This window comes from Spea bombifrons, chromosome 12 (genome assembly GCF_027358695.1).
Source record: "Spea bombifrons isolate aSpeBom1 chromosome 12, aSpeBom1.2.pri, whole genome shotgun sequence".
Lineage (NCBI taxonomy): Eukaryota > Metazoa > Chordata > Amphibia > Anura > Pelobatidae > Spea > Spea bombifrons.
This window is the reverse complement of record NC_071098.1, coordinates 12,688,753-12,715,465: the sequence shown is the minus strand read 5'-3', so window position 1 is coordinate 12,715,465 and position 26,713 is coordinate 12,688,753. Positions and strand designations below refer to the sequence as shown.

Below are 26,713 nucleotides of genomic sequence, written 5' to 3'. Positions count from 1 at the left end.
CAAAAAGATGCGCCAATGTCTTAATAACCCTTATTTCATATGCCAAAAGGCCTTCAAAATCTTCCGTAAATTTATTACATACAAATGTGTTTGTAAACTTGTTTTGGGGCTACTTTTTTTTAAATAACCAAGTTCTTGGGGGTTTTGGGCCTACTGTGTTTAAAGATTTACCTCCAATAGAGCAAATTGGCTTTTAACTGTGTTTATTTGCGTTCATTAAGAGTATAATTTAATAGCTCGCTAATTTGCAAGGCAACTCTTGACTTTCCTGGGGCGAGAGACATACTCATTTGCAGATCCCTGGGACCCTTGTCTGCTACAATGTTCAACGTGGCGCTGTTAACTATGTGCTTGTATAAGGGACGAGGCGCACTCCATATAGGATGCGATACTTGCTGCCGAATTTGAAATCTCTAACTCTATAATTTCATAAATGTCGGCCCCTGGGGGCCACACTTGGTTAGTTCGTGTTTAGTTTATCTTCTTGACTTTAAGAGTGGGCTTCTTAAGTTTCCTTCAAAATGCCCCGTCTTCTCATGCCCCAAGTCAGTGTGGGTGAACCTCTTGGCCTTTCAGGAAAGGCCCAAAGAAATATTTGGTACGTTATCCATTGCGGACTATGAGTCCACTGATGTTTTAGCCGCTCGACAAGAGAATGTAGAGCACCCCAGCTGTCTTGCAGAGGGCTCTTACCTTTAGTTAAAATAGAAGAGCCCACCTGATGTGGCCAAGTGCCCCTCCAAATGCATGTGCAGGAGAATAGGATAAAGAGACCCTAATGACGTGAAGATTTAGGAACCACTGAAACTAATCTAAATTACTAATCTAAATTTCATACTGATGCTTAAAGAGAGGTCTGTTTTCTACTCACGCAGCCTTTACTATGTAAATTATCTTATAAGGAAGCCTGGGAATTAAACATAAACCAACATATACTATCTGCCTGAACTGTAGGCAAAACAAGATCTCTTTAATTGGTCATCGACATGGAAAGACATCGTATCCACCCAAATCTCTGCGAAGGACTAAACGTAGGGACGGCGATGCCTGGGAAACGTGCAGAACGCAGTAACGTCCACATCTCCAGTAGCCCTGGCTTTTAATAGCAATGCGGATATTGATGTATACCCATCTTGGATGATCCTTCCTACGTGGCTATTATATTTTTGTCCCTCCTGTCAAAAGTGTTTGTTTCGCAAGTGAAACCAGTGACACCTGGGTAGGATCTGTTGCATAGACTAGTTTTTTTTTATTTTTTCTTGCTTTCTTTTTCTCAGAGCCAAATTCTAGTAAGTCAAGTCAGCAAGGTAGTCATTTCCTTTTTTTATGTTTATCTGCCGCAGACCAAAATGTCCGGAAACGATATTTTTCAGGTACTGAAACTTTAGGTTAGAAGTTTTAGGTTACGCCTGATATGCATTAATGAGTTTCTTCAGAGCTGGCCATGCTAGATAATCATTATATCCCAGAGGAATGCTACCTTCACAATTTTGAATACGTCTATTTTTGAGATGCGGGGAAATTCATAACTTATGCCTACGGTTAAAGATAGTGTAGTACCGAAGCCAAAATGTTGAAGGCCTGTGCATGTACTTGGATACTAAGTCAATTATTTTTCTCTGAGATTACTTCCTTCTGTGGATGAAAAGTTTCCAAGGAGCTGGACGCACTTTTTTGTTTATTGTGCGACACTGGTTGCATCTTCAAAGGTAAGGCCTGTTTTGTGCCATGGCAAACTTGGTAACTTCTTCAGGAAAATGATTGAAAGAAGGCTCCATTGTCCTACAAAACTCTTCCAATCGGTCGCCATATATTCAGTAGACAAAACGAAGGTTGTGCCATTTCTAAATGGACGGTATTTTCTTCAGGTACTTAAGCACTGGTTCTGCCGGGAATGCGGCTTAAGAACTAGGCTTTTATAAACCCAACCGCAGATTAGGTGGAACCCGTCCAATGGTGCAGCTGAGCGTAAGGCCAGTTAGGATTCTACAAGTTGTAGAGTGCTACCTGTTGGTGTCTTTACATTGCCAGCCCATCATGACTTAATGTGTCATTTAGACAACTGGTAAAACCTGAATATTTTTTTTTTATTGATTTTAGAATGTATTTGTCATAATGAGCTCTTGGTAGGATTTTGTTACTACGATTTTTAATATCTGTTGGCGTGAAACTCCTATCTGATTGGGGCTAAAAAATACAAGTTTCATGTAAATTGGCAGAAAATGTTCCGGATCACTAATTTCAGCTTGTGATTTTGTTTAGGACGAATTGGTGCCGACATATGTAGTACTTGTGCATAGGCAATGGCTTCCTCTGTTTGTTTTAGAGGGGGTCCTGGCTCAAAAGGAAGGCTGGGACACCATGCAGATGTTGAAAATTAGCTCGCATGATGTTGCGCTTCAGTGTAAAACCTCACTTTTCAGCTGTAATCCAGCACATGTAATTAGGGGGATGTTGCTGATAAAATTGTTTTTCTCTGCTGGTGCGTAAGCGAAAGGAACTGGCTTAAACCAATAACCGTTAAGATGCCTCAATGAGATTTAATTGCGGTCTTGTTAACTGTTACAGATCTGAGACGGGGCTAAGAAGAATATAATAACATGATTTTTACATAACCGTAATTGTACTCTGAATTACAATTTTATTATGAAAAAATAAACCCGTATTCGTACAAGGGGTCATTACTATGCCTTCATTTTAATGCAGTACGGTACATATTATAACCTAAAAAGTAATTCATGTCCCTAGGTGTTAAAGAGAAGAAATGATACTGACGTTTAAATGGTTTAGTCCATGACTGCTCTGTCTTTATAGAAGTGTTTCTATGCAATTTTAATCGTTTACTTATAACGCAGCTTTTTATATTAAGATGTGTCAATTGGAACAGAAAGCCGCTGACTTGGATAAAAAAAATCATTTTTGCACAGGTAACCTACATTGGTGCCGGCCCAAGAGTTCCTGGCCCCATAAGAAACCTGTGACTTTACTGTATTCTTCTCCTCCGCCTACATATCCCACAAGGGGTTAAATTAAATGGTCTAGCACTGAAAAGTTCTATAAAAATAAGAAAATGTTTCTGCGTTCTTAAGACTGACGTTGTGGACTGTAGAAGTTATACGTTATATTTAAAGATGTGCGTTGCATTTATTTCTTGCTGGTCTTTTTGTTGTTTTTGTTTAAGGGTTTTTCGGGTTATAGGTTTTTTTTTTACCCCTAATGCATGAAATGAGCGAATGAGTGATATTCAGACATGTATAGTCACGTCACACAGATGTGTGTCAGATTTTTCAGTTTTGTTTTTGTTCTTCTCTGCAACGTACCTTTTTTTTTCGTAATTTTTGACTAATACGCGCCTCATCAATTGACATTTTCCTAAAACAGCCACTCAGCCATTCGAGATGCTAATGAACCAATTGATGGCATTGATGAAAATTCTAATGTGTTATGAGCAGAATATCGCCCAGACTGGAGGAGGTGAAAAAGGATTTTTGTTTTCAGTTGTGTCTAACGGGTACTGCTTGACAGAATCACAATTCTAACCATCCCACACACTAAAGGATTAATTATAGACGGAAGAATGGCCGCTGGGTGCAAGAGATGAGTTTTCTGGAAGGGGGAAATGTATCCGAGCTTTACAGATCTCCCCATCCAGGCAGAAAAAGAATACAAATGATTACAGTGCGCTAATAATTAGAATGCATGCTGTGTGCCGCACGTACAACTGCCCTTAATGTGCCTGGAGTGCTGCGGAGCTCACAAAAGTACCACTATTTATTATTATTATTATTATTTTAAATAAATGGCATATAACGTTTTATTAGGTAGATTTCCTTAAAACCGAAAATGAGCGATATTGGTTTCTCTTTATGAAAAAGAACAATGTATTCTCCAATGCTTCAGCACGTTTGACACGTAGAAGAAGGAAGAAGTGTGTGCGCCACCTCAAAGGACCTCAGTGCCACCCGGGTCTGAAATCCTTTTAAGTTGTAGTGGGAATTCTGTAGTGCATTACAAGTTGCTGACATTATTCTGCAGAAAGACTATGCTAGCCGTGTATAGTGGATAGTTAAATATCCTCACCCCCCCCCCCAATAATCATGGTCCTTTCAATGCATTATGAAGACTGAAGACCCACCTAATGTCTTCTTGCAGGAATACCTGCTAGGGGTCATCCTACAAAGTAAATGTGGTGATATAGATATGTGTGTGTGTGTGTGTGTGTGTGTGTGTGTAGTAGATGGAATACTTTATTACCTGCATGACACATTTCATAAGTGGCCATACCTAACTATATATACTTGGGATTCCTTACAAGCCAAGATAAAGCCATCACTTTGATTACCCCTACTTTTAATGCCTTTTTATTTTATACAATTTTCTCCTCCATTTAACTTTACAATTATCCATTTATTTATTTACTTTTAGATTCCTCCCATATTTATTTCCGATCTCTGAAGTTTCTTTTATCGTAAAAGAAGCACAGAACTTTTTAGATACGATGTCTGTGCACAATGTCTGTGTTCGGTTATTTTTCCACTTTAATCCGTTAAACCGATCCCTTTAGTTGTGCTTTGGTCTTAGGTGGCATCTGACAGGTACATTATATCACGTTTAAGTCAACTTGGCAAGCTGTGGGAATCCAGCTGCCAGCTCCCTACCCTATAATTGCTTTCCCTTCCAGCTCGTATCTCTTACTCTCTCACCCCTATGTTTTCCATTCACTCTGCTATTTGCGGGGTAATGCAGTGTTTATTTTAGTTATTTTACTGTGTGATGTTCGGGCGCGTTTCTGCCAAGGTGACCTTGTTGTGCAGTAAATAAACTATGGACTATGGATGTGTAAATTCTGATAAAATCCCTACTCCCCGAGGAATTGATTTTTCTTATTGATTTGTGGCAGCATGCTTGGGTGCGTGAAAATGCCCCTCCTCGACTGTAGACATCCAGGGCTGTATTTTGTGACTTCTTATTTAGTCTCTTCTCAGAGTCGAGTAGTACACTTTCCAACAAAGCATCTGTATAATCGGTTAGTTACCTGTCCCAAAAATATTTTGTGGCACATTCAATTTTTTTTTCTGTACATAATTTTAATTAATAAGCTTTAACTACCATTAAAATAACCATATATTAACTACCATTAAAATAACTATATTATTATTATTATTATTATTATTATTATATATATATATATATATATATTTTTTTTTTTCCTTTTTAAAAAAATTTAATCAGAACTAACATAATTTTGTACTGGTTCCAAAAAAAGACTATATATATTATTATAATATATTTTTATTTTATTTTCTATTTTGGCCAAACAGTAAAACTGTAAATGCTGGTTTGATATAGACGTCATCGGTCAATAACTTTATAACCTATAGAATCACAAGGTTCGAAATAATCAGTGAACCTTTTCCATCTGTTTTTAAACCAACACAGAATGGTTTATGTATCCTACATGTTGTGTTTTTTTTTTGTTTTTTTTTGTATGTGTGTGTCTGCGAACGGCTGTCAGTATAACCTTATATTTATAGGCAGATATAAATAAAAGGAGAAGGATTCTATAAAATGCGGTTATTGCTTCAGTACAAAGTTAGAAATGTTTGAGGTCTCAGTTACTTGGCTCACACACTGGGTAATGAATATTTTATAGGAAAGGAAATACTTACACTGTGAGCCTTTTTATAGTCTGGCCTCTCATAACACGGCTAACCTTCCAGCAGTGGATGGGAGAGATGACATGATGAAAATCCAGCATCTAGAACGTGGATCAAAGGAGTGATCGTAGATACTACTCGGCTCTCGGATGTACCAACCATAGTGCTGGCAATGGCATGGGCTTTAAGTATAGTTATTACGTTCTTATTGTTCGAAGTAGTGCCGCTCTACTTCTTGTAGGGTTGAAGCCCCCATACCTAGCGTTGGACTCCATTCAATTGATTATGTATTGGGTTTTTTGTTTGTTTTTTAGGCTGGAGTAATTTCTCCCCAGTATCACTTTAAAAAGTCTAAATTGTTTGTGAAAAGCGGTTATATATTCCTAGGAGAGGCGCCGGTGGTTTTCTTTATGCCCTGGTGATCCTGGATCATACCAAGCTGCGCTTGAAAAGGCCAAAAAGGGACACTTTTATGTTAGGCAGTGCGGACAGAGGTGGGCTTTAACAAAATTGTATATGTGAAAGGAAGGCTTTTTATATAATTTCTGACATTTTTAAGTGTGCTTTTTTTATATACATTATCGTGACTCTTAGGGCTATAGAACGCCGTGATACTCAGACCAGCAAACATCCGAAACTCTTCGAAAAGAAGGACATCAGGGGAGGAAAGAGGGGCAGTTAAATCTTTTAGGTCTCAAAGATTGACTCTCGTTCCTAAAGAGGGGCATTTGGAAGGTGTCCTGAAATGTAATGTGGTCATACGATGAATAGCAGATATTTGTCGTGTGAATAAAATTCCCACTGTTATCAGTGGTACTTGGATGGAAAATAACCTTTTTTTTTTTTTAAACTACAATTTGAAAAAATGATGTATTCTGACCCCATCAGGTGCACAATCACATGTTAGTTCAGTGTAAAACTAGACTGACTAGTAAGTCTTGCAGACCTGCAATGAACAGGTTAAACTCCTAGCTTGCTTTTTGGCACTGTGACCGCCTGCAGACTCCCCTCCATCTAGTTAATTTGTGCTGCGTTAAGAGTTAAACTGTCCTGATTTATATTTCTCTCAATAGCCCCGGCCCTATAATCTGCTTTCATTTCAAACCGAGCTGTGATTTATAGGGTAGCCTGCTGCTTCTGCTTAGAAATGAGCTGTTAAACATATGCTATGTTTGACATAAATTTGGAATTTATCACTGTTGTCAAAAACTGCCTGTTGGACAAAGGTGCTTATTAAGGCAATAAATGACCTTAAATAGGTTTCTGTCAGACTTCCTAAGCACTGCGCTGGCTGTGTGCTGCACACAGAAAATTCCACTTAGTACTAGTTCAGATGGATCTAACGCATACGTCGCTTTGGCCAAGAAAATCCCCCCTTCTATAGACTTTTGGGGGCTTAATTCTTGTTGTTAATACTTTTTTTTAACCCTTTGAGTTCCCAGATGAGACAAGCGACCCTCTAGAACGCTTATATACCGTATTATATAAAACACGTTGGATTCATTTAAATTCAATAACATTGATTTTGAGATTTGGCAATCTAAGTGAAAAGGATCTGGTAGTTAAGTTGTGAATAGTTTGGGGTTTTTAAACCATAATTTGTGTCACTAAAGCCTGGGTGTCGCTTTAATATTTCTTCTGTTATTCCAAAATGTTTCTGTTTGGTGCTTTTGTGCCACATGACAAATTTACCTGGTAAAACCTCAAAATGAACCAAAACCCGGGCCCTAGACCCTACAAAATGGCACTCCATGCCAGTAAACATTTTGTGGTATATGGAAAAAGTGGGTACCCCAAAAAAGTGAAATTCGGAAAATCTATCATTTGAAAATATAACATTTTTGAAATAGTTCCTGTTTTTAGCTTATTTTGTAGGTTTTTAAAAGACAATAACTGCCGCATCACGGAGTGGTCATAAGCCTCTCGGTGGATCAGTTGGCGTTCGCGGCTGAAAGCACCAGTGTCCTTTCTGGTGAGCAGCGTTAGTTTATCCTGCCAAGTTGGTTCAGAGAACCTAATTAAGGATGCGTTTACATGCACGGGTATGCCAACATCCACGTGGGGTTCAGGTGCCCTGCGGAGTGTTTCACATAAGAACACTTTACAGGACAAATAGCAAGAAAAATGACATGAACTGCTTGATTAAATACTATCGTCGCACCCTTCTTTAAAGTTAGTAAGGGTTAAAACCATAAAAAAACACACCCTATTGGCTTACAAAAACACTTTTGCCCATAATGTTATTTCATAAATCTGTAAATGTACGCTCGCTCCATGCTTGGCAGGTGAGCGTGTAACAAGGTATTGATCAGCGCATTACCTCCTGACCTCCTGTCTAGAGCGGCAGCATCTCACTTTGCATCTGACATGATCACCTTCATATACCAGCTAATCTGAACAGAGAACACGGGGCTGTCGGGGACCCGTTCACAACTTATCAAGATACGCATCAGGTCACTCATGATGTAGATTCATTGCCACGTGGAGCTTAAAAAGATTTAAGAACCATTTTCTTTCCAGTTATAAATATGCTTTAAGTTTTCATATTTGATTATTTCAACCAATTATAATAATCTTAAAAAGGCGTATATAACAGGGACTTAAATATATTTCACTGGCCTATGGGACTTGGCAACGGCCTAGTAGGTGTTCAGGGTATTTTGCAACGAAAAGTCTCTTGCCACATTTTATGGGATAAAAAGGTATTGTTTTAAGGTTGAGAACTGGTACAAATGCTGCTTGACCTGTGATTAGTCTGCTGAGGGTTGATAACCCCCCCCCCTGTCATGTTGTGTTTCTGGGTTGCCTGGCCTGGTAGTTTTTAAGCATTGTAAATCCCTGAGAGCTTGGGGTCTGTTTCTCATGGAGCCAAAAGCAAGACGATAACAAGCTGTTCCTTGACATTGTTACGCTAGATTCACCCCCTGCCCATCGTGAATAGGTTGCCTGTTTTTATACTGTCTGAGGGATATGCATTCTTTTGTCCACAGAACCATAAGGTTATGAAACCTTTTTAATGAGCCAGTAGAATTCTACTGTAGAACAACAATACAGTCAAAACCTCAGCTCCCTTTTTGTTGATGTATTCATTATATCTGAGAAAACTTACCTGTTGAAAGTCTGTGACTCTAGTCACACCGGAGACCTATAACTCCAAACCATGATTTGGATTGATGCCATGTAATGCTGGGGACCTGTGACAAGTCTGCGACCTAAATGTGTGGACCATTTAAAGTCCAGGTTGTATGGATTGGGTAATTTCTGTGTTTACAGGCATTTGTTGACCTAATGGACCAGCGTGCCCCTTTATTTGCATGTCTCTGCACCTGAGCAAAGTGTGTTGACCTTTTTTTATGTGACTAATAAAACCAACAGAGACAGCAACATTTATCTATTATTAACCGATATCAAAACACCATGCTATCTTTTCAGATGACTGGAAACTTGTTTTGTTTGTTAAGTTAATAATCTGTTCTTATTATAATTGTACCATTGAAATTTTAATTGACAGCAAGTAAACACCTAAGCTTGATCAGAGCAGTTCCTGTAAGCCTTTGCCTTACTAATCCAAAGGGATAATATGACTGACCATAGGATTTATAGAATAAATGCTTGGTGGTCTACTGTGCCTGGGTCTCTTGTAGGCATCATGACCTAACCCATGACTTTTAATTCCCAAGAAACAGGAGGATAGTCACAACCCCTCCAAATCATTCATTCACTGTCACATAGTGGGGATAAAGACCAACATCAGTCTTTATCAAGCCTTTTTAACCTCAATATGTCACAATAAACTAATATTTGATGTAATTTTGAGCTGTTGTGATTGTCATCCTGCAGAACATTTCTGAATACACTCTGTGGTGGGGCCATTAGGATGCCTACATCTGATTATATTCAAAGTCTCATTCTAGACCCAACAATACTTATGATTTCTTTTTTCTCTAATGTAAAAGGCTTTAAAGGAACTCTGAGAGCATAGAGCATATAGGAGGTACTTTACGTTGCCGTAGCAGAACGTCAAACAAATGTGTAGCTCTTCGCCATTTTGCATGTAGTAATGTGTTAAATTGGGGAGAGAGCAATCTTTATTTTCTAACAATTAAAAATCCGTTTCTCTTGATATATACATTTCAAATCTACTTTTCTATACTGCCCAGCGATCCTAAGACATCAATTAATAACAATGGAGAAATGATGTAAAAGGGCCTTTATAGTGACTATAGAAAGAGTAGGAGGCACAAACTTCGAAGATGCCCTTTTGCCACCCTACAGGTGACTGGTGTGGCGTTTAATATAACCTTTTATGTTTTAAGCGCTCAGATCCCATAGCTCTCTCTTCTCTCGCTTTCTTTAATGCTCTCTCCCTTATTGTTTCTCACTCTGCTTGAATTTCTAAGGTGATTAATATATTTTAGAGAACTTTTATTTATTTCTGCCCCCCACTGAAACGTCCAAGATCTTAATCCTTGCTTATTATTCACGGCCTCGCTGCCTTTCTAGATAAATCGGTCAAATCAGTCACTGTAATCTGCGAGTCTTATCAGTTAATTGAGACAAGTTGGTCTCACTGTCCTGATGTTTGTTTCTGTATACTTAATAGATAAAGTTCTTTGTCCTCTGGAAATACCCTTTATATTTATCCTGTATAAAGGCAAGTTTAGGGTTCAGCAATGTTTAATTGAATGTTCCTCCCAGTATGTATTATAAACGCTAAGGATAATGAGGTATTTTGGCTGTTCGGGACAGTTTCTATTAAACCGCTCTTCTACCATAAGACACCTTTCAAACCTAGAAGACACTGTACAGCTTGTAGACTTTCAATTATTCATGTTCTTGGATAGGAACCCAAGTTTCTGGGTTGACACCTTCGGTGATAAAGGACCAGCGATGTATTTCCTACAGAAGAACTTTATCGCCTTTCAGAAAGTGAAATGGCTGATCTTTCAGGAAGTTGCAACTCGCAAACAAGGCCTCAAACAATGTTGTTATACTTGTAATGCTTTAACCCATTTTTTTTTTATCCACAAGGTATTTGACCCTGAAAAAAATATTTTGGCTTCAGGCATCTTGTTTTTGCCAAGACCTATTAATAGCCTGATTATTTAAGGATTTAAAGAAAAGGAGCAATATTAGAGGGAAGAAAGAATGTATTAATTATTAGGATGTTGGTGGTATACGTGAATCGATTTCTCTCTTACAAGCTTTAACAATAACATCTGCTGAAAGTTGTGTTGAAGGACAGATTTATTTTTTATTTCCTTTTTTTTCTAAACCTTCGGAAGTTTTAGCAATGTCTGGCAGTGATGCAGGAATTTATATCACCAGTTGCCAGTATTTTCCCTTGAAGTAAAGTACATGATGTTTTGAAACACTGGGAGCCGTTTTTATTACTTTATAACTTAAAAATGTTACGGCTTTAAAAGGATCGTTCTTGTAGTCAAATATCTTTTATTGTCATTATGTTTTCGCTTTTGATTATACCACCAACAATCTGGTTACTTTCTCAGCAGTGTGTGTATTTACAAAGATCTAATTCATTATCTTTTTATCTGGTTCATAGTACAACCGTGACCTACTTTCTACCAAGCGGTTTCTTTTAGAACTCGGGATTTTGGAATCGGTCAAAATGATTTTGAGTGATAAAATGTAGACATCGGATCTCATATGTGAAATAGGGGAAATTTGGGGAAGGCGTCAAATGTAACGTAAGGCTAATGCCGTGGTGTCTCTTCTGTTGATCCCGCAGGAAGCTGCACAGTGGAATGAAGACGTATGGCTGCGAACTCTGCGGAAAGAGGTTCCTTGACAGTTTGAGACTTAGAATGCACTTGCTGGCTCATTCAGGTAAGTTTGATGTAACTACAGAGCAGATGCTGAGCACACAGTGTTATGCGTGTTTGACTGAGACTCTGTGTCTCCATAACTATGTATCAATATCTGCAACCTGTCCACGGTTGCACTTTGTCAATATATGTCCATCTGTTTGCCTAAACTACCAGACCGGTCTCTACTGGGTGTCTATTCACAAAGGATAGAGTTGACCCAAGATGAGCCTCAAGGTTAAATATCCTAAAAGGTAAATCCAACCATCCTCGCACCCTTTGGATCTCCGTCCGTTTAATGCTCACATAGTTTTTCTTGAAGAAAAGTCAGTCCCACAGGTCTCCTTGTAGTCCTAGTCGAACGGATTTTGGACTCAATTCAGATTTGATTTGCTTAGTGAAAGGTTAATAATACAAGTTTTAGGTTTCACAGTAAACACAAGTCTCTGAAAGTTGCCCCAAATCTAAGCTATGAGGGTAAAGAAAACAGGGTAATAATAAATAAACCTACATGAAACTCAAACGGAACTGTGGACAAATATGAGTCAGCGTATCTCTTGATAACCTTTCCTAGAGCACTTTAAAACTTTGTTTTTATTAATTTCTCTTCTCTGTGAGAAAATAGACAATATGCCATTTCATCACATGTTATTTTCTCCTAGGGTCTTGGTAACTGGAGGTAGCTTTGCATCATGTGGCCAGTGATAAAAACACTGCCTTGTATGTACCAAAGAAGAGTTCCTTCTGACTCAACAAAAAGAGACTTAAAATGTTTAAGTATTAGACAAAAAAACCCCCAAAAACCTCCAAATATTACTTGCCACATTGCATGTATCATAGATTAAATCGTAGTCAGTTTTTTTGTTTCTTTCTTTCTGGTAGTGGCAGTGTTAGAGTTACTTTGTAGAATTTTGTTACTCGCCATCTATTGTTGACCAACAGGTTCTAAGACCCCCTGCCCCTTAAGTGTTTTATATTTTTCTAACTGGGCATCATGGGTATTGTAGTCCTGTAACAGCTGGTAGGGTACATGATGCCGATCTCTACGTTTTTTTGTTTGTTTGAAAAGCGAGGCAGGGATAGGGAAACATTCTGTGCAAGGACACAGGTGTCTATTACAAGACTTGTGGAAGTCATCACTTATGCCGATTACCTACAGGTTTTTTTTTTTTTTTTTACAGGAATGGTTACGGCAAAGCCTGTCGTTGCCTAACCCTAACAAGCAGGCTTTAGATATTAGATCGCCCAAACCGTGTAAAACCGGTCTATGGGTCTTCTCTTGTAAAGGGAGGCTCTCCAGGCACTGACAGGTTTAAAGTTAAAATTCACTTCCTACAGCAGACGTCTTTTTTCATACTCGTTCTCTCATCATTTTTTTTATGTCTTTGTTACCCTGTATTGTATATAGTCTCTCACACCCTGACCCTTTAGTGTGTGTTTCCACCGCTTGTCTCCCTCTCCCTGTGTTTGTCCTTTTGCTGTGTTCCTCTGTCTTCCGTCCATCTCTATATCTTGGTCCTCTCGTTTCTCTGTGTACTAGTCTCTTTACTGCCGTCTCTTTGTCTTGTCTGTGTGCGTCTCTCGTCTCTCTCCCGCTGTCTCTCGTCTGTCTCATCTCTCTATAAGCCTGCCCTGTCTTTCTCCTCCCTAATCTATTTATTTTTTTAGTTGGTGGTTTGGGTTTGTTATTGTGCTGCTGGCACGGTGCCCTCCCTGGGATCCTGCCAGAACTCTGGTACAGTATGTACAGTGCTGCGAGCCAAGTGTATCATCATGCACAATTACAGATACATGCTTTTTCTATTTTCCTCCTCGCTCTAATGTAACCCGGAGTTGGAGTAAAGAAACAACTCATCTGGAGCAATGTTTTTAAAGTGTCCATTCAAATAATCACTATGCGAGGTGTGTGTGTATGAGTAGTGGAGTCTGTGTATTATTATAGATCTTAAATAACTCAAGACAATGTAGTTTTTATTTTTCTATAGGGGATATCTGCATATGGTTTAGGTTTGATTATGGAGATAAAATAACCCCGTCCATCAGAACGAAGTCTCTCCATAGAATGCTTTGCTGTTTGGAATCAACACACAGATACAAATGAGCATAGAAGGGCATTGGGCAAGTCCCCAGGCAAGGTGCTTCAAGTTATTTACAATCAAGCAAAGGGAGTAGTCTGAGCGTGATTATGCCCATTTCATCTCTTGTTTGGATGGTTTTAAAAGACATAGTTAACTAGACCATTAGCATCCACTCTAAGTTACGGAGTTCTTGTCCAGTTGTTATCTAGATCTACTTTATCGCGTGAAAAAGCCAATCCATGCGCAGGGATGACAGCCGTCTCTACTTTTAAAAGCCACATTACTATTAAGAAGTAAACAAATTGAAGGAAGCTCTATCGCCGCTTCCCTCACCAGCCCTTACACTGAGTACACTGTGTTACTCTTCCTTGGCACCCGTCTGCCGCAGGCATAATGTCCCGATTGTCCGGTGTCGTTGCACCACAGTGCTGGGTACATTGTATTTGCTCATGTTGGGTGCACAGACACTGCGAGTGTTGTGTTTTCCGAACTAAATAACCCCCCCTACGCACACTGTCCTACCCGGCTTTAACCCTTCTGCTCCTGTTTGGCTTAATATAGGAGAGACTTCCATTACCTGCCAGCAAAGAGAAGGGACGACGACTGCTTTATACACCTGTGAGTCAATATGGAGGTCATAATAGATATATATAAAACTTCTGTGCTACGAGACGAACTTAAACTCTGCACCGTGGTAGTGGTTGGTGTGTGAAACGGGTTTGGCAACGCTTACCCTCTTCTTGTTGCCAGCTTAATTGTAAGCTCTTCAGTATAGCTATTACTCAAAGTATTTAGTGTAGATGGTGCTCCTTTAGGAACACATTTTGTTACCCTATACAATACATTACGTTATTGCTCGGTGTAATTTTTATGAAGATTCTCTGCAAACGTACTGAACGTGTGTTTCTATAATAACATGTCAGTGGGGGTGCTCGCCATTCGTACACAGCTCCAGGCCAAATCCTGGCCTTGGGCCGGCACCCCCAGCCTTTTCCCAGAGTGATGTCATGGGCGCGCTGGCAGGTCTGGATGTTCTGCCAGCATTCCACAGCGTTTATGATCACTCGCAGATGTGAATCCAAGAACACACTGTACCCAGAGCCGAAATTAATGCAGGCTTGAGTGCCGTCCAACCCTGATACAGAGGAGGGACACACACAGGGAGGAGGGGGTGACAGCGCAAACTATTTAATGCTGTTTATAAATTATACACAGTCTGATGAAAAATACATTACCCCCCCCCCCTTCCCTTCCTCCTCCTTGCCCTGTATTATTTTATTTCGTGCCCTGACAGCCCAAACGAGGCTCGGTGTGGTTTGAGCTCCTGTTCTGGCACGGATCTTGCAAGACATATTTCACAAAGTAATATGGCAGAGGGTTGGCGGAACCTGCGGAGAGGGTGGGTCGGGGTCCCTGCTTTTATTACGTCTCTTTTTATGTCTGTTGCTGTGGTGTTATCATTTATTTAAACCCTCTTTCATACTCTTGTTCTCTGTAGCTCTGTTTACGCCTTGACTGTTCATCTCTCTATTAACCTTGTACTGGGTACTGCTTGGTACTGTAGAGGGTGTTTGTTCCCGTTCATTTAAATACATTGCAATGCCCGCTACTTTTGGCCGTTAACCTTGCCTTTCTACGAAAATCAAGAATTTATTGGCACAGTCGATTATAAACGGAAAACTGGTGGTCTTTAGTGTTCTCACACCACCCCCCCAAAATTGACAATAATATATATGAATATGTGTGTATGTATGTATAGCTTGAATTTCATTTTCCTGTAATCCATTCTTGTTAATATGGCGCTAAAAAGTGAGTTCTGTTTTGGAGTGACTATTTGTTGATTTGTAAAAACAAGTTTCGTGAAGTTAAGTGACAGTCACCCAATTGCTTAACTCGTGTGTATCCCGACATGTTTCCGTACTCTTATATAGAGTCCAATCGTTCCTGGTCTGTGACTTCTTATAAAGAAATTAAGAATTTAAGCCGAGTCGTTGGAAGTGTGTGCTTCGGTACGCCTGATTGCGCAATAAACAGATATATCCGCTTTGGAGTAGATGTTTTTCGATGCGTGACAATCTCCCGCTCCTGGCAGCTAAGAGGTTAACTCATCAGTTGTCCCAGGTACTGCAAAAGCTTTCCCGCTACTAATGTTTATCGCATGCCCAACAGGCAGCTCGCTTTAAATCTCTGCGTTGTTGCTAAGTAGCGCCTCTCCGTGTCCCCCTCCTCCTCCCTCCCGTACTGTAATGGGCTTATTTTGTATTCCATACAGCTCTGGGTCTTATTTTTGTATGCAAGACAAAGTGTTTTGATGGCGGATGGAAGCAGCCTGTGTCTAGAGGCTGTTTGGAGTTTTTCTGCGATGTACAGTACACACTGTGCTTTCAGAGCAGAACACAGACTGTTCAATCCTGCATTGTTCTGTCTCTCTACACGGAGAACATCCAGCGGTTAGAGCGGCTTCTACGCTCAAATCGTACAGCACCGTTCCACGAGGCACGCTCGCGTTTTACACCGTGCCGTCTAATATCTCCAAATTGAACATCTCTAAATTGCGGTTTAAATATTAAAACACAAAATTGCTTTATTAGTCGAAATATGAAACGCTACTGGACAAAACTGCTAATAGGCTTTTATACGGAAGCTGTAACAAAATAGCTTAATGAACAGGAGTTCATGGGGTTAAATAATGCTAGATGTAGACCGGTAAGCAGAATTGGTTGCTCCAATTTAGCGTTTTTTGGTCCATTTTTGCCCTAGAGTTTTGCTCGCTCTTGCTCATTGTTTTGTATCATGCAGGCAGCAAAACAGAATATAGATAAGATACAAATGATAGCAAATGTCTAAATATTTCAGTTGAACATTTAAAAATATATATTTTTAAATAACGATGATGGTGATTGACCGGACATAGACTGTAATGGCAGACGTTCAGGGGGAAGCACAATGTTTACCTTTCAGTCACTCATGGGCTGAATAAAAGCTAAAGGTTATCCTGGTTGCACCATTTATTCTTCACCATCAAGACGGCAACCCCGATGTTCTCCTTAAATTTATTGAGTATCTACCTGGCATTGGCTTATTAAAGTCATCCAAGCCCTGTAACATGTTTTTTTGTAGCTTGCTCCCCATTTGAAGGATTCATCTGGAATCCCTAACCAACAGGGAGTGTATTTTCTAAAGTCTCTATTGAAGAAGAAAGTTGTCTGCCGCGTATCTCCAGGACCCAAAGTACTCCGAGGCTGGAAGACAGTTTAATAGCAGTGGGCAGGCTGGACACACTGTAGTATGAACTGAGAAAGGTTTGTGCCATGTCCAAAAGGCCGGAGGGAATGATTGAGCTGTAAGCCCTACTCAAACATGTGCTGACTTGCCTTAGCAGACTAAGTGCTTGCTATACCATCGTACAGATCTCCGTATCATCCACAAACTTAGTCTGGCCTGTGTATTAAATACTCTTCAATGTGACTTTTACAGTGTAGTTATACAGCTATAGTTACTGGCATTATCCATTTTAACAGAAATAATGCTTTATTTTGTTGCCTAGAAGGGTAGGTGGCGTGGGGTAGACCCCTGAGCAGAGAATTAAAGGGTATTTCTCGACATATAGAAGAGTAGGTTGATGCATGCCAGGGGTATAACAAAGTCCCGGAGTCCTAAGCAGTTGTGGAACCACAGCCAGCCCGTACCCCCTCATCCGAGAGGATCCGGGGTGTCTTTCACTCATGGACGTCTTGTTCTAGGTTTGCATGCTGGCCATGGGCATCGTTGGGATTCAGAGTGATTCAGATCAACAGCTGGGTCACGTGGCGAAGAGGTCACAGTGGGTGCAGCATTGACTGGACCTTTTTTTGTATGTATTTGGATCTGCATTCCCATGATCCATATAGTTACCCTACTACCCTCTCTACCTAATGTATCGGTTTGTCTTAGTCTGTCAATTCCAGACTTGTCATACACCCTGAATTTAGGTGTTGTCTAAAGCGCTGCGTAAATTGTTGGCACTATACAGATAAAAGATAATAATAATACTAGTGACTAATAAAATGTTATTAAAATAACTGCTGTTGAATAATTACAGTATAAATGTTAGCACAACATATGGACAAATGTAATGATCTGTTGCATTGTGGATTGTCATTTCCGCTCTGCTGGGGTTAAGTAGTGGGTCCTTAGGTGAGCCGAGGGTGAGATTCACACAGGTGTCGATTTATTTGGGGTGTGTAGTAGAAATCTAGAGGTGTGGAAGCTGCGTTGCAAACCCCAAAGAACAAGATAAATTTAAAATTGTAATTGGCTGACTTCCACAGGCTTGCGGCTCTTTTAATGAGTCATAATAACTTCATTTAAAGCCAGCTGAGCAGAAAATAGATTGGAATGAAGCCGGGGGCCATTATGGATTTCTGTGTGTATCTGTCTCTGCGTACGATGCAGTTGTGCAATCATTGTGCTTGTGGGTTTTGGTTTTTGTTTTGCTTTTTTTTAAGACTTGAAATTAATGGATCAAAATAGAATATTATTATACCAAATTAAAGGAATGCATTGGGATCAGGGACTTTAAATCAATTGGGTTTTTTTTGTTTTTTTTAGCATATGTACTTTAAATGTATTCACCATGTACATATTCATACAGTTTATATAAATATTCAAATACCTTAGTTTTTGCGTGTTATATGTTTGTGAAATATATACACGCTACTCAATGTATAGAACACATACATGCAATGTTTTACATGATAAAAGAGACACACAATGGTACTCGTCCACCCACTACTCTAATTAAACCAACAATAAACATGACTGTGGGTGAAGTCTATGTATGGATTCTGCGGCGCGGCCTACTGGCCACACGTGTTACTGCCGTTTGAGGAGGGGTTGGAGCAGCTTTAGGGGCAGGTTAGAGGTGACAGGCTTTGGGGGCTACATGTGCAGGTTAAAGGAACCGGCTCTCGGGGGGTCAGCTAGCATCAGGGGCAGGTTACATTAACAGGCAATGGGGGTAGCTTCAGGTGCAGGTTAAAGGAACAAGCTGCGGGGGGGCAGGTTAGATGAACAGGCTCTGGTGGGCAGCTTCAGGTGGAGACTGTATTCATTATGGTAGCTGTTGGACATTTGCAAAAAGTTATTTAAGGCAGACTTACAGCTAAGAGATGGAGCAGTACCATGAAAAATATTTTTATATTAAAATACTCTACACTAAAAGTCCTACGTTGTTCCTGTAACTGTCATCTCCAAACTCATATGGAGGGATCAGGGTAAGTATTTTAGGATGTTTTCTGATGTCACCAGGCATTGGAGCTGCCAATAACTTATGTCACCTGATTGACACCCTCTTCACGAAAAAGAAAATGCATCCCTTTCCCAGTTATACCCGTTACGACCTCCCACAGCTGCTAACGGGCTGGCATGGCGTGGCAGCTTGGGACAATTTGTACCTGGTCTTTGGCTCCTGTCCCAGCAGTAAATCTCTCTGTTAATATATTTAGGGACGTGTGTGACAGTGCATCATAAGGTTCACTCATAAATAGCCAGCGCTTGGCAGGACACCTCAGTCTGCCGCACTGTCCGAAATAAACACGTCCAACGTTTTAACCGCGTGACTGCCGGTTCTGTATCAAACATCCTCATGCAGCTGCCATTTCCTTGAAATTTAAGAGACATAAACTGTTTTCTGATGAGCCCGACAGGTTGTAAAATATTAATGTTGCATGTGTACAGAGAAAGTACATTTTGCTTCTTAATGCCCGTTTTCTATCGGTTTAATGATTCGATATCCCTTGAAATATCTCCTCCTGGTGACCCGTTGTATAAGAGTGCGCAGAATCGTAATGCACATCTGGCAAGTGTTGTTGTAGGTTTTAAATGCCAGTCTTGATTTACATTTTTTCATTTTATATAAACGTTATTTGGATGTCTATATGTTTGATATCTTTTTCTTGAGGCTTCCTTATTTTAGCTTGTCCATATTTCCTTGGGCTAACCGACCAACCAAGAAATGGTCTTTAATCATAAAGTACACCATCTTTCATCCTAACCTTCCAAAAGCCAAACAAGAAATAAACAACAAAAAAACTACATCTACTGAGTCTTTAGTCAAAACGGATACCTTTTATTGGGCCTGCACAGTCTCGATCTGAAGAAGTGTCTTCTTGGGTCCTAAAAGCTTGTGTAGCGTTTGCATCTTTTTCAGTGTTGACTCTATAAGAGATTTCAACTTTGGCAAAAAACTTTAATTTCTCTCGGACTAATATGTCAATATACATTTGTTTTATCGAATGATCAAAGTAAACTAGTAGACTATATCTGCTAATTGCTTCTCATTTAGAATTTACCATACCTCCAAAACACCAAATGGCCAAAGAAGAACATTTTAGGGATGTGGATAAAGGTGTAGCTGCACAGGATTTCATATATTGTGGTACATTCTGTGGAACACTGATAGATACATACCTAGAAAAAGAGGAACATCGGTGGGGGTGAGAACATGTCCCTCCTAAACATGGGTGTCCCTCCTAAACATGGGTGTCCCTCCTAAACATGGGTGTCCCTCTTAAACATGGGTGTCCCTCTTAAACATGGGTGTCCCTCTTAAACATGGATGTCCCTCTTAAACATGGATGTCCCTCCTAAACATGGGTGTCCCTCCTAAACATGGATGCACAAATGTTTTCTACCAGGTCAACTCATGCATCTGTTTGAAACAACGATAGCCCAATTTTTTGCGTCGAGAAGAAATCGGACACTTGTCTGCTACTATATGTTCTTTTCAAATAAAATAATACCCTTGCTAATTACCGTAGAATAAAACCCTTTTTGCTTAGAAAAGAGGTAATCTGTGGCTTTTAAAATGAGGCAGGATTAAATCTCCAATCATCCCGAGCCAATAGGTTAACTGTTTTTTAGCTGCTGCCAACAATGAATTAAAGGCTGTAGCCTACAGATCGCGGCTGTATAGACACTCTCTCTCTTCTAGTGGAGATCTCCTCCCCTGCTTGTGTTGTTGACAATGATATAAAACAAAAAAAAAAAGGCGCAGGGAACACAAAGTACTCTAGCTATTTGAATTTGGCAAGCAGGGGCTGTTCCTGTACTGATAAGGAGTACTGTAAATAAGACTGTACAAAGAGCCTGCCATAAAGCAAGCTATGTCTGTACTCATTGTCCTCCCAGCGCTGGAGGTTTTTTTTTTCATGTTTTTATTTATTTTTTATTATTTCAGAAGAAGTGTTTTGGAACATGATGTTCTTCCTCTTCAGAGCGATCATGCGGATCTTGTTAGCAAAATGACCGTGGCTTTAAAAAAAAAAAAAAAACACTGAAGAAGTTAAATTAAACAAGCTGATATTTTTTTTCCACTTAGTGTCTAATATATTAATATGATGACATAGTATAAGAATGAAAAGAATATATAAATGTAACAAAACATACATGCTTGGTGTCCTGGATTTCAAGGAACAGTCCCTTCTGGCTCTCCGTTTTATGTATGATGTGTAATCCTATCCCTACACGATATGTTCTCCAGATATTACACTGCGATCGTGTCAAATTCCTAATATAAAGGAATCATGGTACATTATTAAATATAAACTCTTACTTAAATTAACTAAATAACTTGGTTAAAACTTATCTAAATAGCATATTACAATTGTTACGATTTTTGGAAGGTTTTGGAGACTCTTCAACTTCATTCTGTGGGATGTGATAATTTAGTTATTTTATTAAAAATGTATTTTTGTAGATAATATGTACTACATTTTTAAGATCTCATTTTGATGAGAACTTTTCATTGGCAGACCTAATTTTTGGACACATGTCCCAAACAAGACAGATCTCTTGCAAAGAAATTCACAGTGCCAAATACCATGACTTTTTGATAGATCTGCGACTGTGATGCCTCAAACATAACCTCCTATGGTCCTTGGTCATTAAAAGGTTTTTTGGAATATCTTTTTGGACCAATAGGTCAGGCATATACATTAAGCCGTAGTCGGTAGTGTTTCCTCCAAATGTTAAATATGTTGTAGGTTCATGAATTGCCCCGCAGGGTCTTAATGTGTTAGGGATGCTAGACGTCATGAGCAGGGGTAGAGGGCTGATGGACCTTGTGCAGCTTCTTCATTGTGTAGACAATTTTTGAGACTCTGTTCTAAGACTCATCACGCTCTCAAACTTTGGCATTGCAATAAGTTAAACTTGTAAGTTTCTACCAGATTAAAATGTTATTTATGGGACTAAATCTTTAAATTGACAAAGTAGGTAATTTTGGCTTTTATTATTTACTGCTAATGTCTCCCAAGTTCTGTTATGCAAAGCCTTATTTTTTTACGTCGTCTTATACCAAAAGAAAAATCTCTATCCCTGTAAAGGAAACGCTTAAGGGGTAACCCTAAATAAAAAAAATAGTTCCTGTGTCAGCATTCTATTAGTTAAGGGTCTGGAATTTGATATTTATTTTTGCTAATGTGATTTTTTACTATTTACTAAAGTTAAGTTTTATGGGAATTGATTTTTGGGACACGCGTTTTGTTCTTGACTAACCTCTACTTTTCTCGCCATGACCTCTTGGCAAGTACCACCCTTTGCGTTGGCCAGTATGTGGTCGTTTCAGTGATTAGTGAGATAAAGCAAAATCTTTTTTTAGAACAAAGTATTTTTAGGCTGCAGGTAAAATTCCTTTGACACGCTGGAGGTTTATTAGTCTCTTCACCAAACCATAATCCTTTGCCTTTAATTGTCTTTTTTGTTTAATAAATTTTCACATTCTCGTTTATTTCCCTCCTAGCCGGATCCAAGGCGTATACATGTGAGCAGTGTGGATCTCAGTTTTCTAAAGAAGATGCCTATGAAGCTCATCGGAGGACGCATACAGGTGTGTACAAACTTTCCTTCACTAAACATGGCTCTCATATACATGTGCATCCCTAGTCATCCCCTGGAACATACAACCCTTTGCTGGTTGTCCACCGGCTTACACTTGTTTAAAGAGTTTGGGGCACAGATCAGTGGCGCGGAGTACCTGCATCTGCTTTGGGTGATCAAAGGAAATCAAAGGTCAAAGTGAAACATCCTGCATAACCCAGATCCTAATTGGATGACATGAAATACAAAGCTGATGTTCCCACTCTGTACAAAGGCATTTCCGTCAATGAACAGCAATCCATGGGTTAAAAAAAATCTAATTTAAGATGGGCATTAAGATAATCTAAAATAAGCAGTTGTCTAGATGCTATACATTTGAGTGATTTGGCCGTGGCCCTGTCAATTTGCTCTCAATGTATTTGAGTGAGAGTATATGGTAAAACTTAAGTGATGACTGATTGACCTTATTTTTGCCCCTGTAATATTTTGACAATATACAGTATACCGAATAAAAATTAGATGTGTTATTTGGCTGCAGAGTTTTGTGGAACTATAAAAGAGATGTCCACAAATTTCCCGTCCTTCGAGAGTCTCTGCCCTTGACCTTGGCATACAACTGTCTGATTTTAGAAGCTTGTGGTTTCACTAGGAGCCAGCTGCCTGCCAAAGACACCTCCTAGACAGCCCAAAATAGGTCACAACGGGTCACAGTGACAAGACTCCATCCACTGTATTGGATACTCACCTTTATGTAAACACACTATTTATTTTGGTCACTGGATTACGTGGCTTCTTTTGTTTGTTACATTCTACACAACTGTCCTTGTGCTATATTTTTTTTATATTTTTTTTTATATAATTTTTATCACGGACACTGTAGTAAACACAGTTATGATTTTCCTAGTGGTGCATCTAACCAGAAGTCTAGCAGTCCAGATAGATTGGACTATAACCTGTAGGTTGGCTAAACATCATGGGACTTGTACTGCTCAGTTCATTAAACCGTCAAGGGTTGCATATTGCTATTCTTCTTCTGTGCAGATCATACATAAAAAAAATAATTGCGTTGTACCTGGCAGTCCTTTAATCTCTATACTAACTTGATGACAATGATATCATATGTAAATTTCGAGCTTTTTAAGCAGGATCCTCCTCCCCTTTTTGCTCCGTAACTCTAAATTATGTGATGAGCTACTGGTTATGTCTTATTTAACCAATGTACAGCGTTGCAGAATGTGATGGCCCCATTTAAATCAATAAATGACATGTTAAAACATATTATGATGTTACATATTTCATTTATTGCAAGTTATGTCAAACCTCTACAGGTAATGTAGTTATGTGATACGTAATCACTCGTAGATTATTTGGACAAATGTTACCTTAAACATCAACCTGCCTTGTATTATTTGGCGGGCATCAGTAGCCCAAAAGTTAGAAATTTTAGTATAAAGATGGAATACAGTTCAAATTTTTGTCCGGAAAGCACGTAAAACTTGTATTGCATACATTGAAATTATTTCAACTAATTTATAAGAAGCAAACACCAGATCTCTCTTCGTGTGACAGTCCATGCCTTGAGTGTAGGCCGTGTGTGCCCTGTGCACAAATAAAAATGATGATGTAATACTTTTTTTAGTGCATCCAAGTTACTTTGTTTATGCAGCTAGTGTCTAAGCACCCAAGAGCTCATCAGCGAGACTAGGCAAAAAGATTGGCAGAGAAGGAGCTCCATCCAAAATAACCTGTAACACAATGTCATTTAAATGAAAGCGCAAGGCCTTCCGAGGATTAACCCCTGTCCTTTTGTGTACCAGAGACGGTAATAAAGAGTGTTATCCATTGTGGTAGAGTATACCATATTGATTGGGTAAAATAGGTGACGGTGGTAGACTGTAGTTTAAATACCACTTTGTGATGTTTCCGCAATGCTCCCAACCACTAACCTAGACATTCTTACCGTGACAATGCTGTTGGTTAGGGATTAGCAAGAGGGCAGATTTGACCTTTAAACTCTTGCCAACAAAAGCCTTATGATTATGGAGTCAGCAGCCTTTGTACTGTGTCCGCTTGGAAAAGCTTTGTTAGCCCCCTTCCTCCAAAGGAAGATGAAAGTGTCTTGCGTTTTATAATTCAGCACAGTAGATTACAGTGTGAATTGATTATCACCTTCCCTGCCAACGAGATGTTCCTCTGACACGCTGTACATACGTGCAATATGTCCTATAATTAAATACATTGGACACAAGAACTTTAAGGACTTGTCTTTAAGGATATCTTATGTTATGAATATGTAAGCCCACTGGACATTATTGCAAATTAGGTACAAAAATATCTAACAAAGCTATTCTACTTTGAAAAAACGATCCTAGGTGGCAGTGTGCCTTTTTTGCACAGGATTACAAAAGAGACCGATTTTAGCTTGAGGACCGATTTATAAAATCTTTGTCCAGTCACAGGGTTGGCTCATGGTCTGACCTAAGGACCTTTTTCTTTGTACATCGAGGGCTTGATCAGCAGCCAACACAAACGTCCCTTCGTCTCCTTACCCTCCTATTTTATTAGTAAAAGGATATATAATAGCCAAATGTAACAATGTACACATCTTCAAAAGTAAAATACTACATTGGGTGCATCATCCAGCCAAAAATAAAGTGCTGCACATTTTTATGTACAAAGATGTTTTATTATATGCATGGTTAAAGAGGAACAATATTATTTTTCTACATTTCTCATACATGCTATACTCCCCACCAGCCAGCTCCAGAGGTGGCTTGCTCAAGAGTTCCAGGGGTTCTAACAAAGAGTCTGTTGAGTCTGTATGGGACACTAAATCGTCCTTTTTAATGTTCTGGCATGTATACATTTTCATTATTATGGCTGAGCAAGTGACCGTGTGGTGAGCTGGACCACAACTAACTCAATATTTGTCTTTGTATAAATTAGAAGGCCAACTGTGCAACAGAGACCGAGTAGATTATGTATGAATAGTGATTCTGGAGCAATCTCTGAAATTAGGCATGTCTCAATCAAAGGAAAGTTCTGTCTTATCACTCCATTCCATTGGTTGCTTTTGTAATATGACCAACAAACAATGGAATTACAGGAAACATGCTTTTTTGGAAAAAACTTTGTGGAATATAACTTTAGATCAGAAAGACTGCAAATTCAAAAGGTATGTATTTTATTGTCCTTAAAGTGTAGGCTTCAATTGGAGACATGTTTTTATTTCTGAATAATGTCAATTTTAGTTTTTCTGCATAATGTTTTTATGTTTCCAGAAATGCAAACCTCGTGTTTTGTGTTATGTTCTCTTACCTCAGTATTAACTTTATTAAGAAAGATAAAGCTAAAATCCTGGGTAACAAACTGGCATCCCATGGGAATCTTAAAGTCAATATGAAAAATGAAAGACATTCATTAATTTTAATGTAACGTCACAAAATGTTTCCCAAAATTAGACCGGTTGGTCCAGTCCAGTTGAACTGGTTGTTCTATGAAGTTGCAATTTAACTCTAGTCTTTCAGAACTTTGTATCTCAGGCCTATTTCATCTGTACCAAAAGTTTTTTTTATTTTTTTTTTATTTTTTTTTATTTCCCCCATTCAAAAGGACCAGTACCCCAAGGGACACTGTCCCTTTTAACCTAGGAAGCAGCAGGGAAGGTGTTAACCTTGTTTGGTACAGTTAGTTGCAGGGTCTTCTGCCGCCAAAGGCTTTAACGTTTCGCTGTCACTTGCTTCATTCAGATGTCCGTGGGGACGCCCCAAGTGTGATTGTTAGTGGCGGCCCCTATTGTCGCTATCCATTGGGGATGCAGACAATGGACATGAGAAAAAAACCAGAATGAACCTTGCCATGTCCCTGCTTGAAAAGACTTGGGACGGAGAGGTCAGGGTGAAGGGGGTGTGACAAATATGGCCTCTTATTCACAGAGGACATTTCTTTGTGCTCACGCTGGCCAGATGGCCTCTGGAATAAATTTAGCCTAGTCTAACACTAGAAGATGGGGGGTGGGTTCCAAACAAGTGTTATTACATCTTTCTAAGGAAGTATGGGGAGCCGTCCTTCTCCCGGTTATTTATCTCTCTATTATGAAATCACAGCTACACCAATGCCAACAGGGAGCTGCATCTTTGTTCTCCCAATTTAACAATCAATGTACTTTGAGAAAGAGCGAGGGTGAAAGTGGACAAACATTAGAGGAACAGGTCCTAATTTAGGTTGCTAGAGTAAAATTTGTATTGCACGTCTCTGTGTAATCGCTAGAGCCACAATTTATGCACACGGCATT

The 26,713-nt window shown here is 39.3% G+C and overlaps 1 protein-coding gene across 1 annotated transcript in view; it reads left to right on the top strand.

The window, feature by feature from the left end:
• The window catches only part of ZBTB16 (zinc finger and BTB domain containing 16), a 59,201-nt gene that overhangs the window by 20,794 nt on the left and 11,694 nt on the right, over positions 1 to 26,713 (top strand). The window contains exons 2-3 of the mRNA XM_053451457.1: positions 11,407 to 11,504; positions 22,343 to 22,429. Coding sequence (XP_053307432.1) covers positions 11,407 to 11,504; positions 22,343 to 22,429 — 185 coding nt within the window. The remainder of the gene's footprint in view (positions 1 to 11,406; positions 11,505 to 22,342; positions 22,430 to 26,713) is intronic.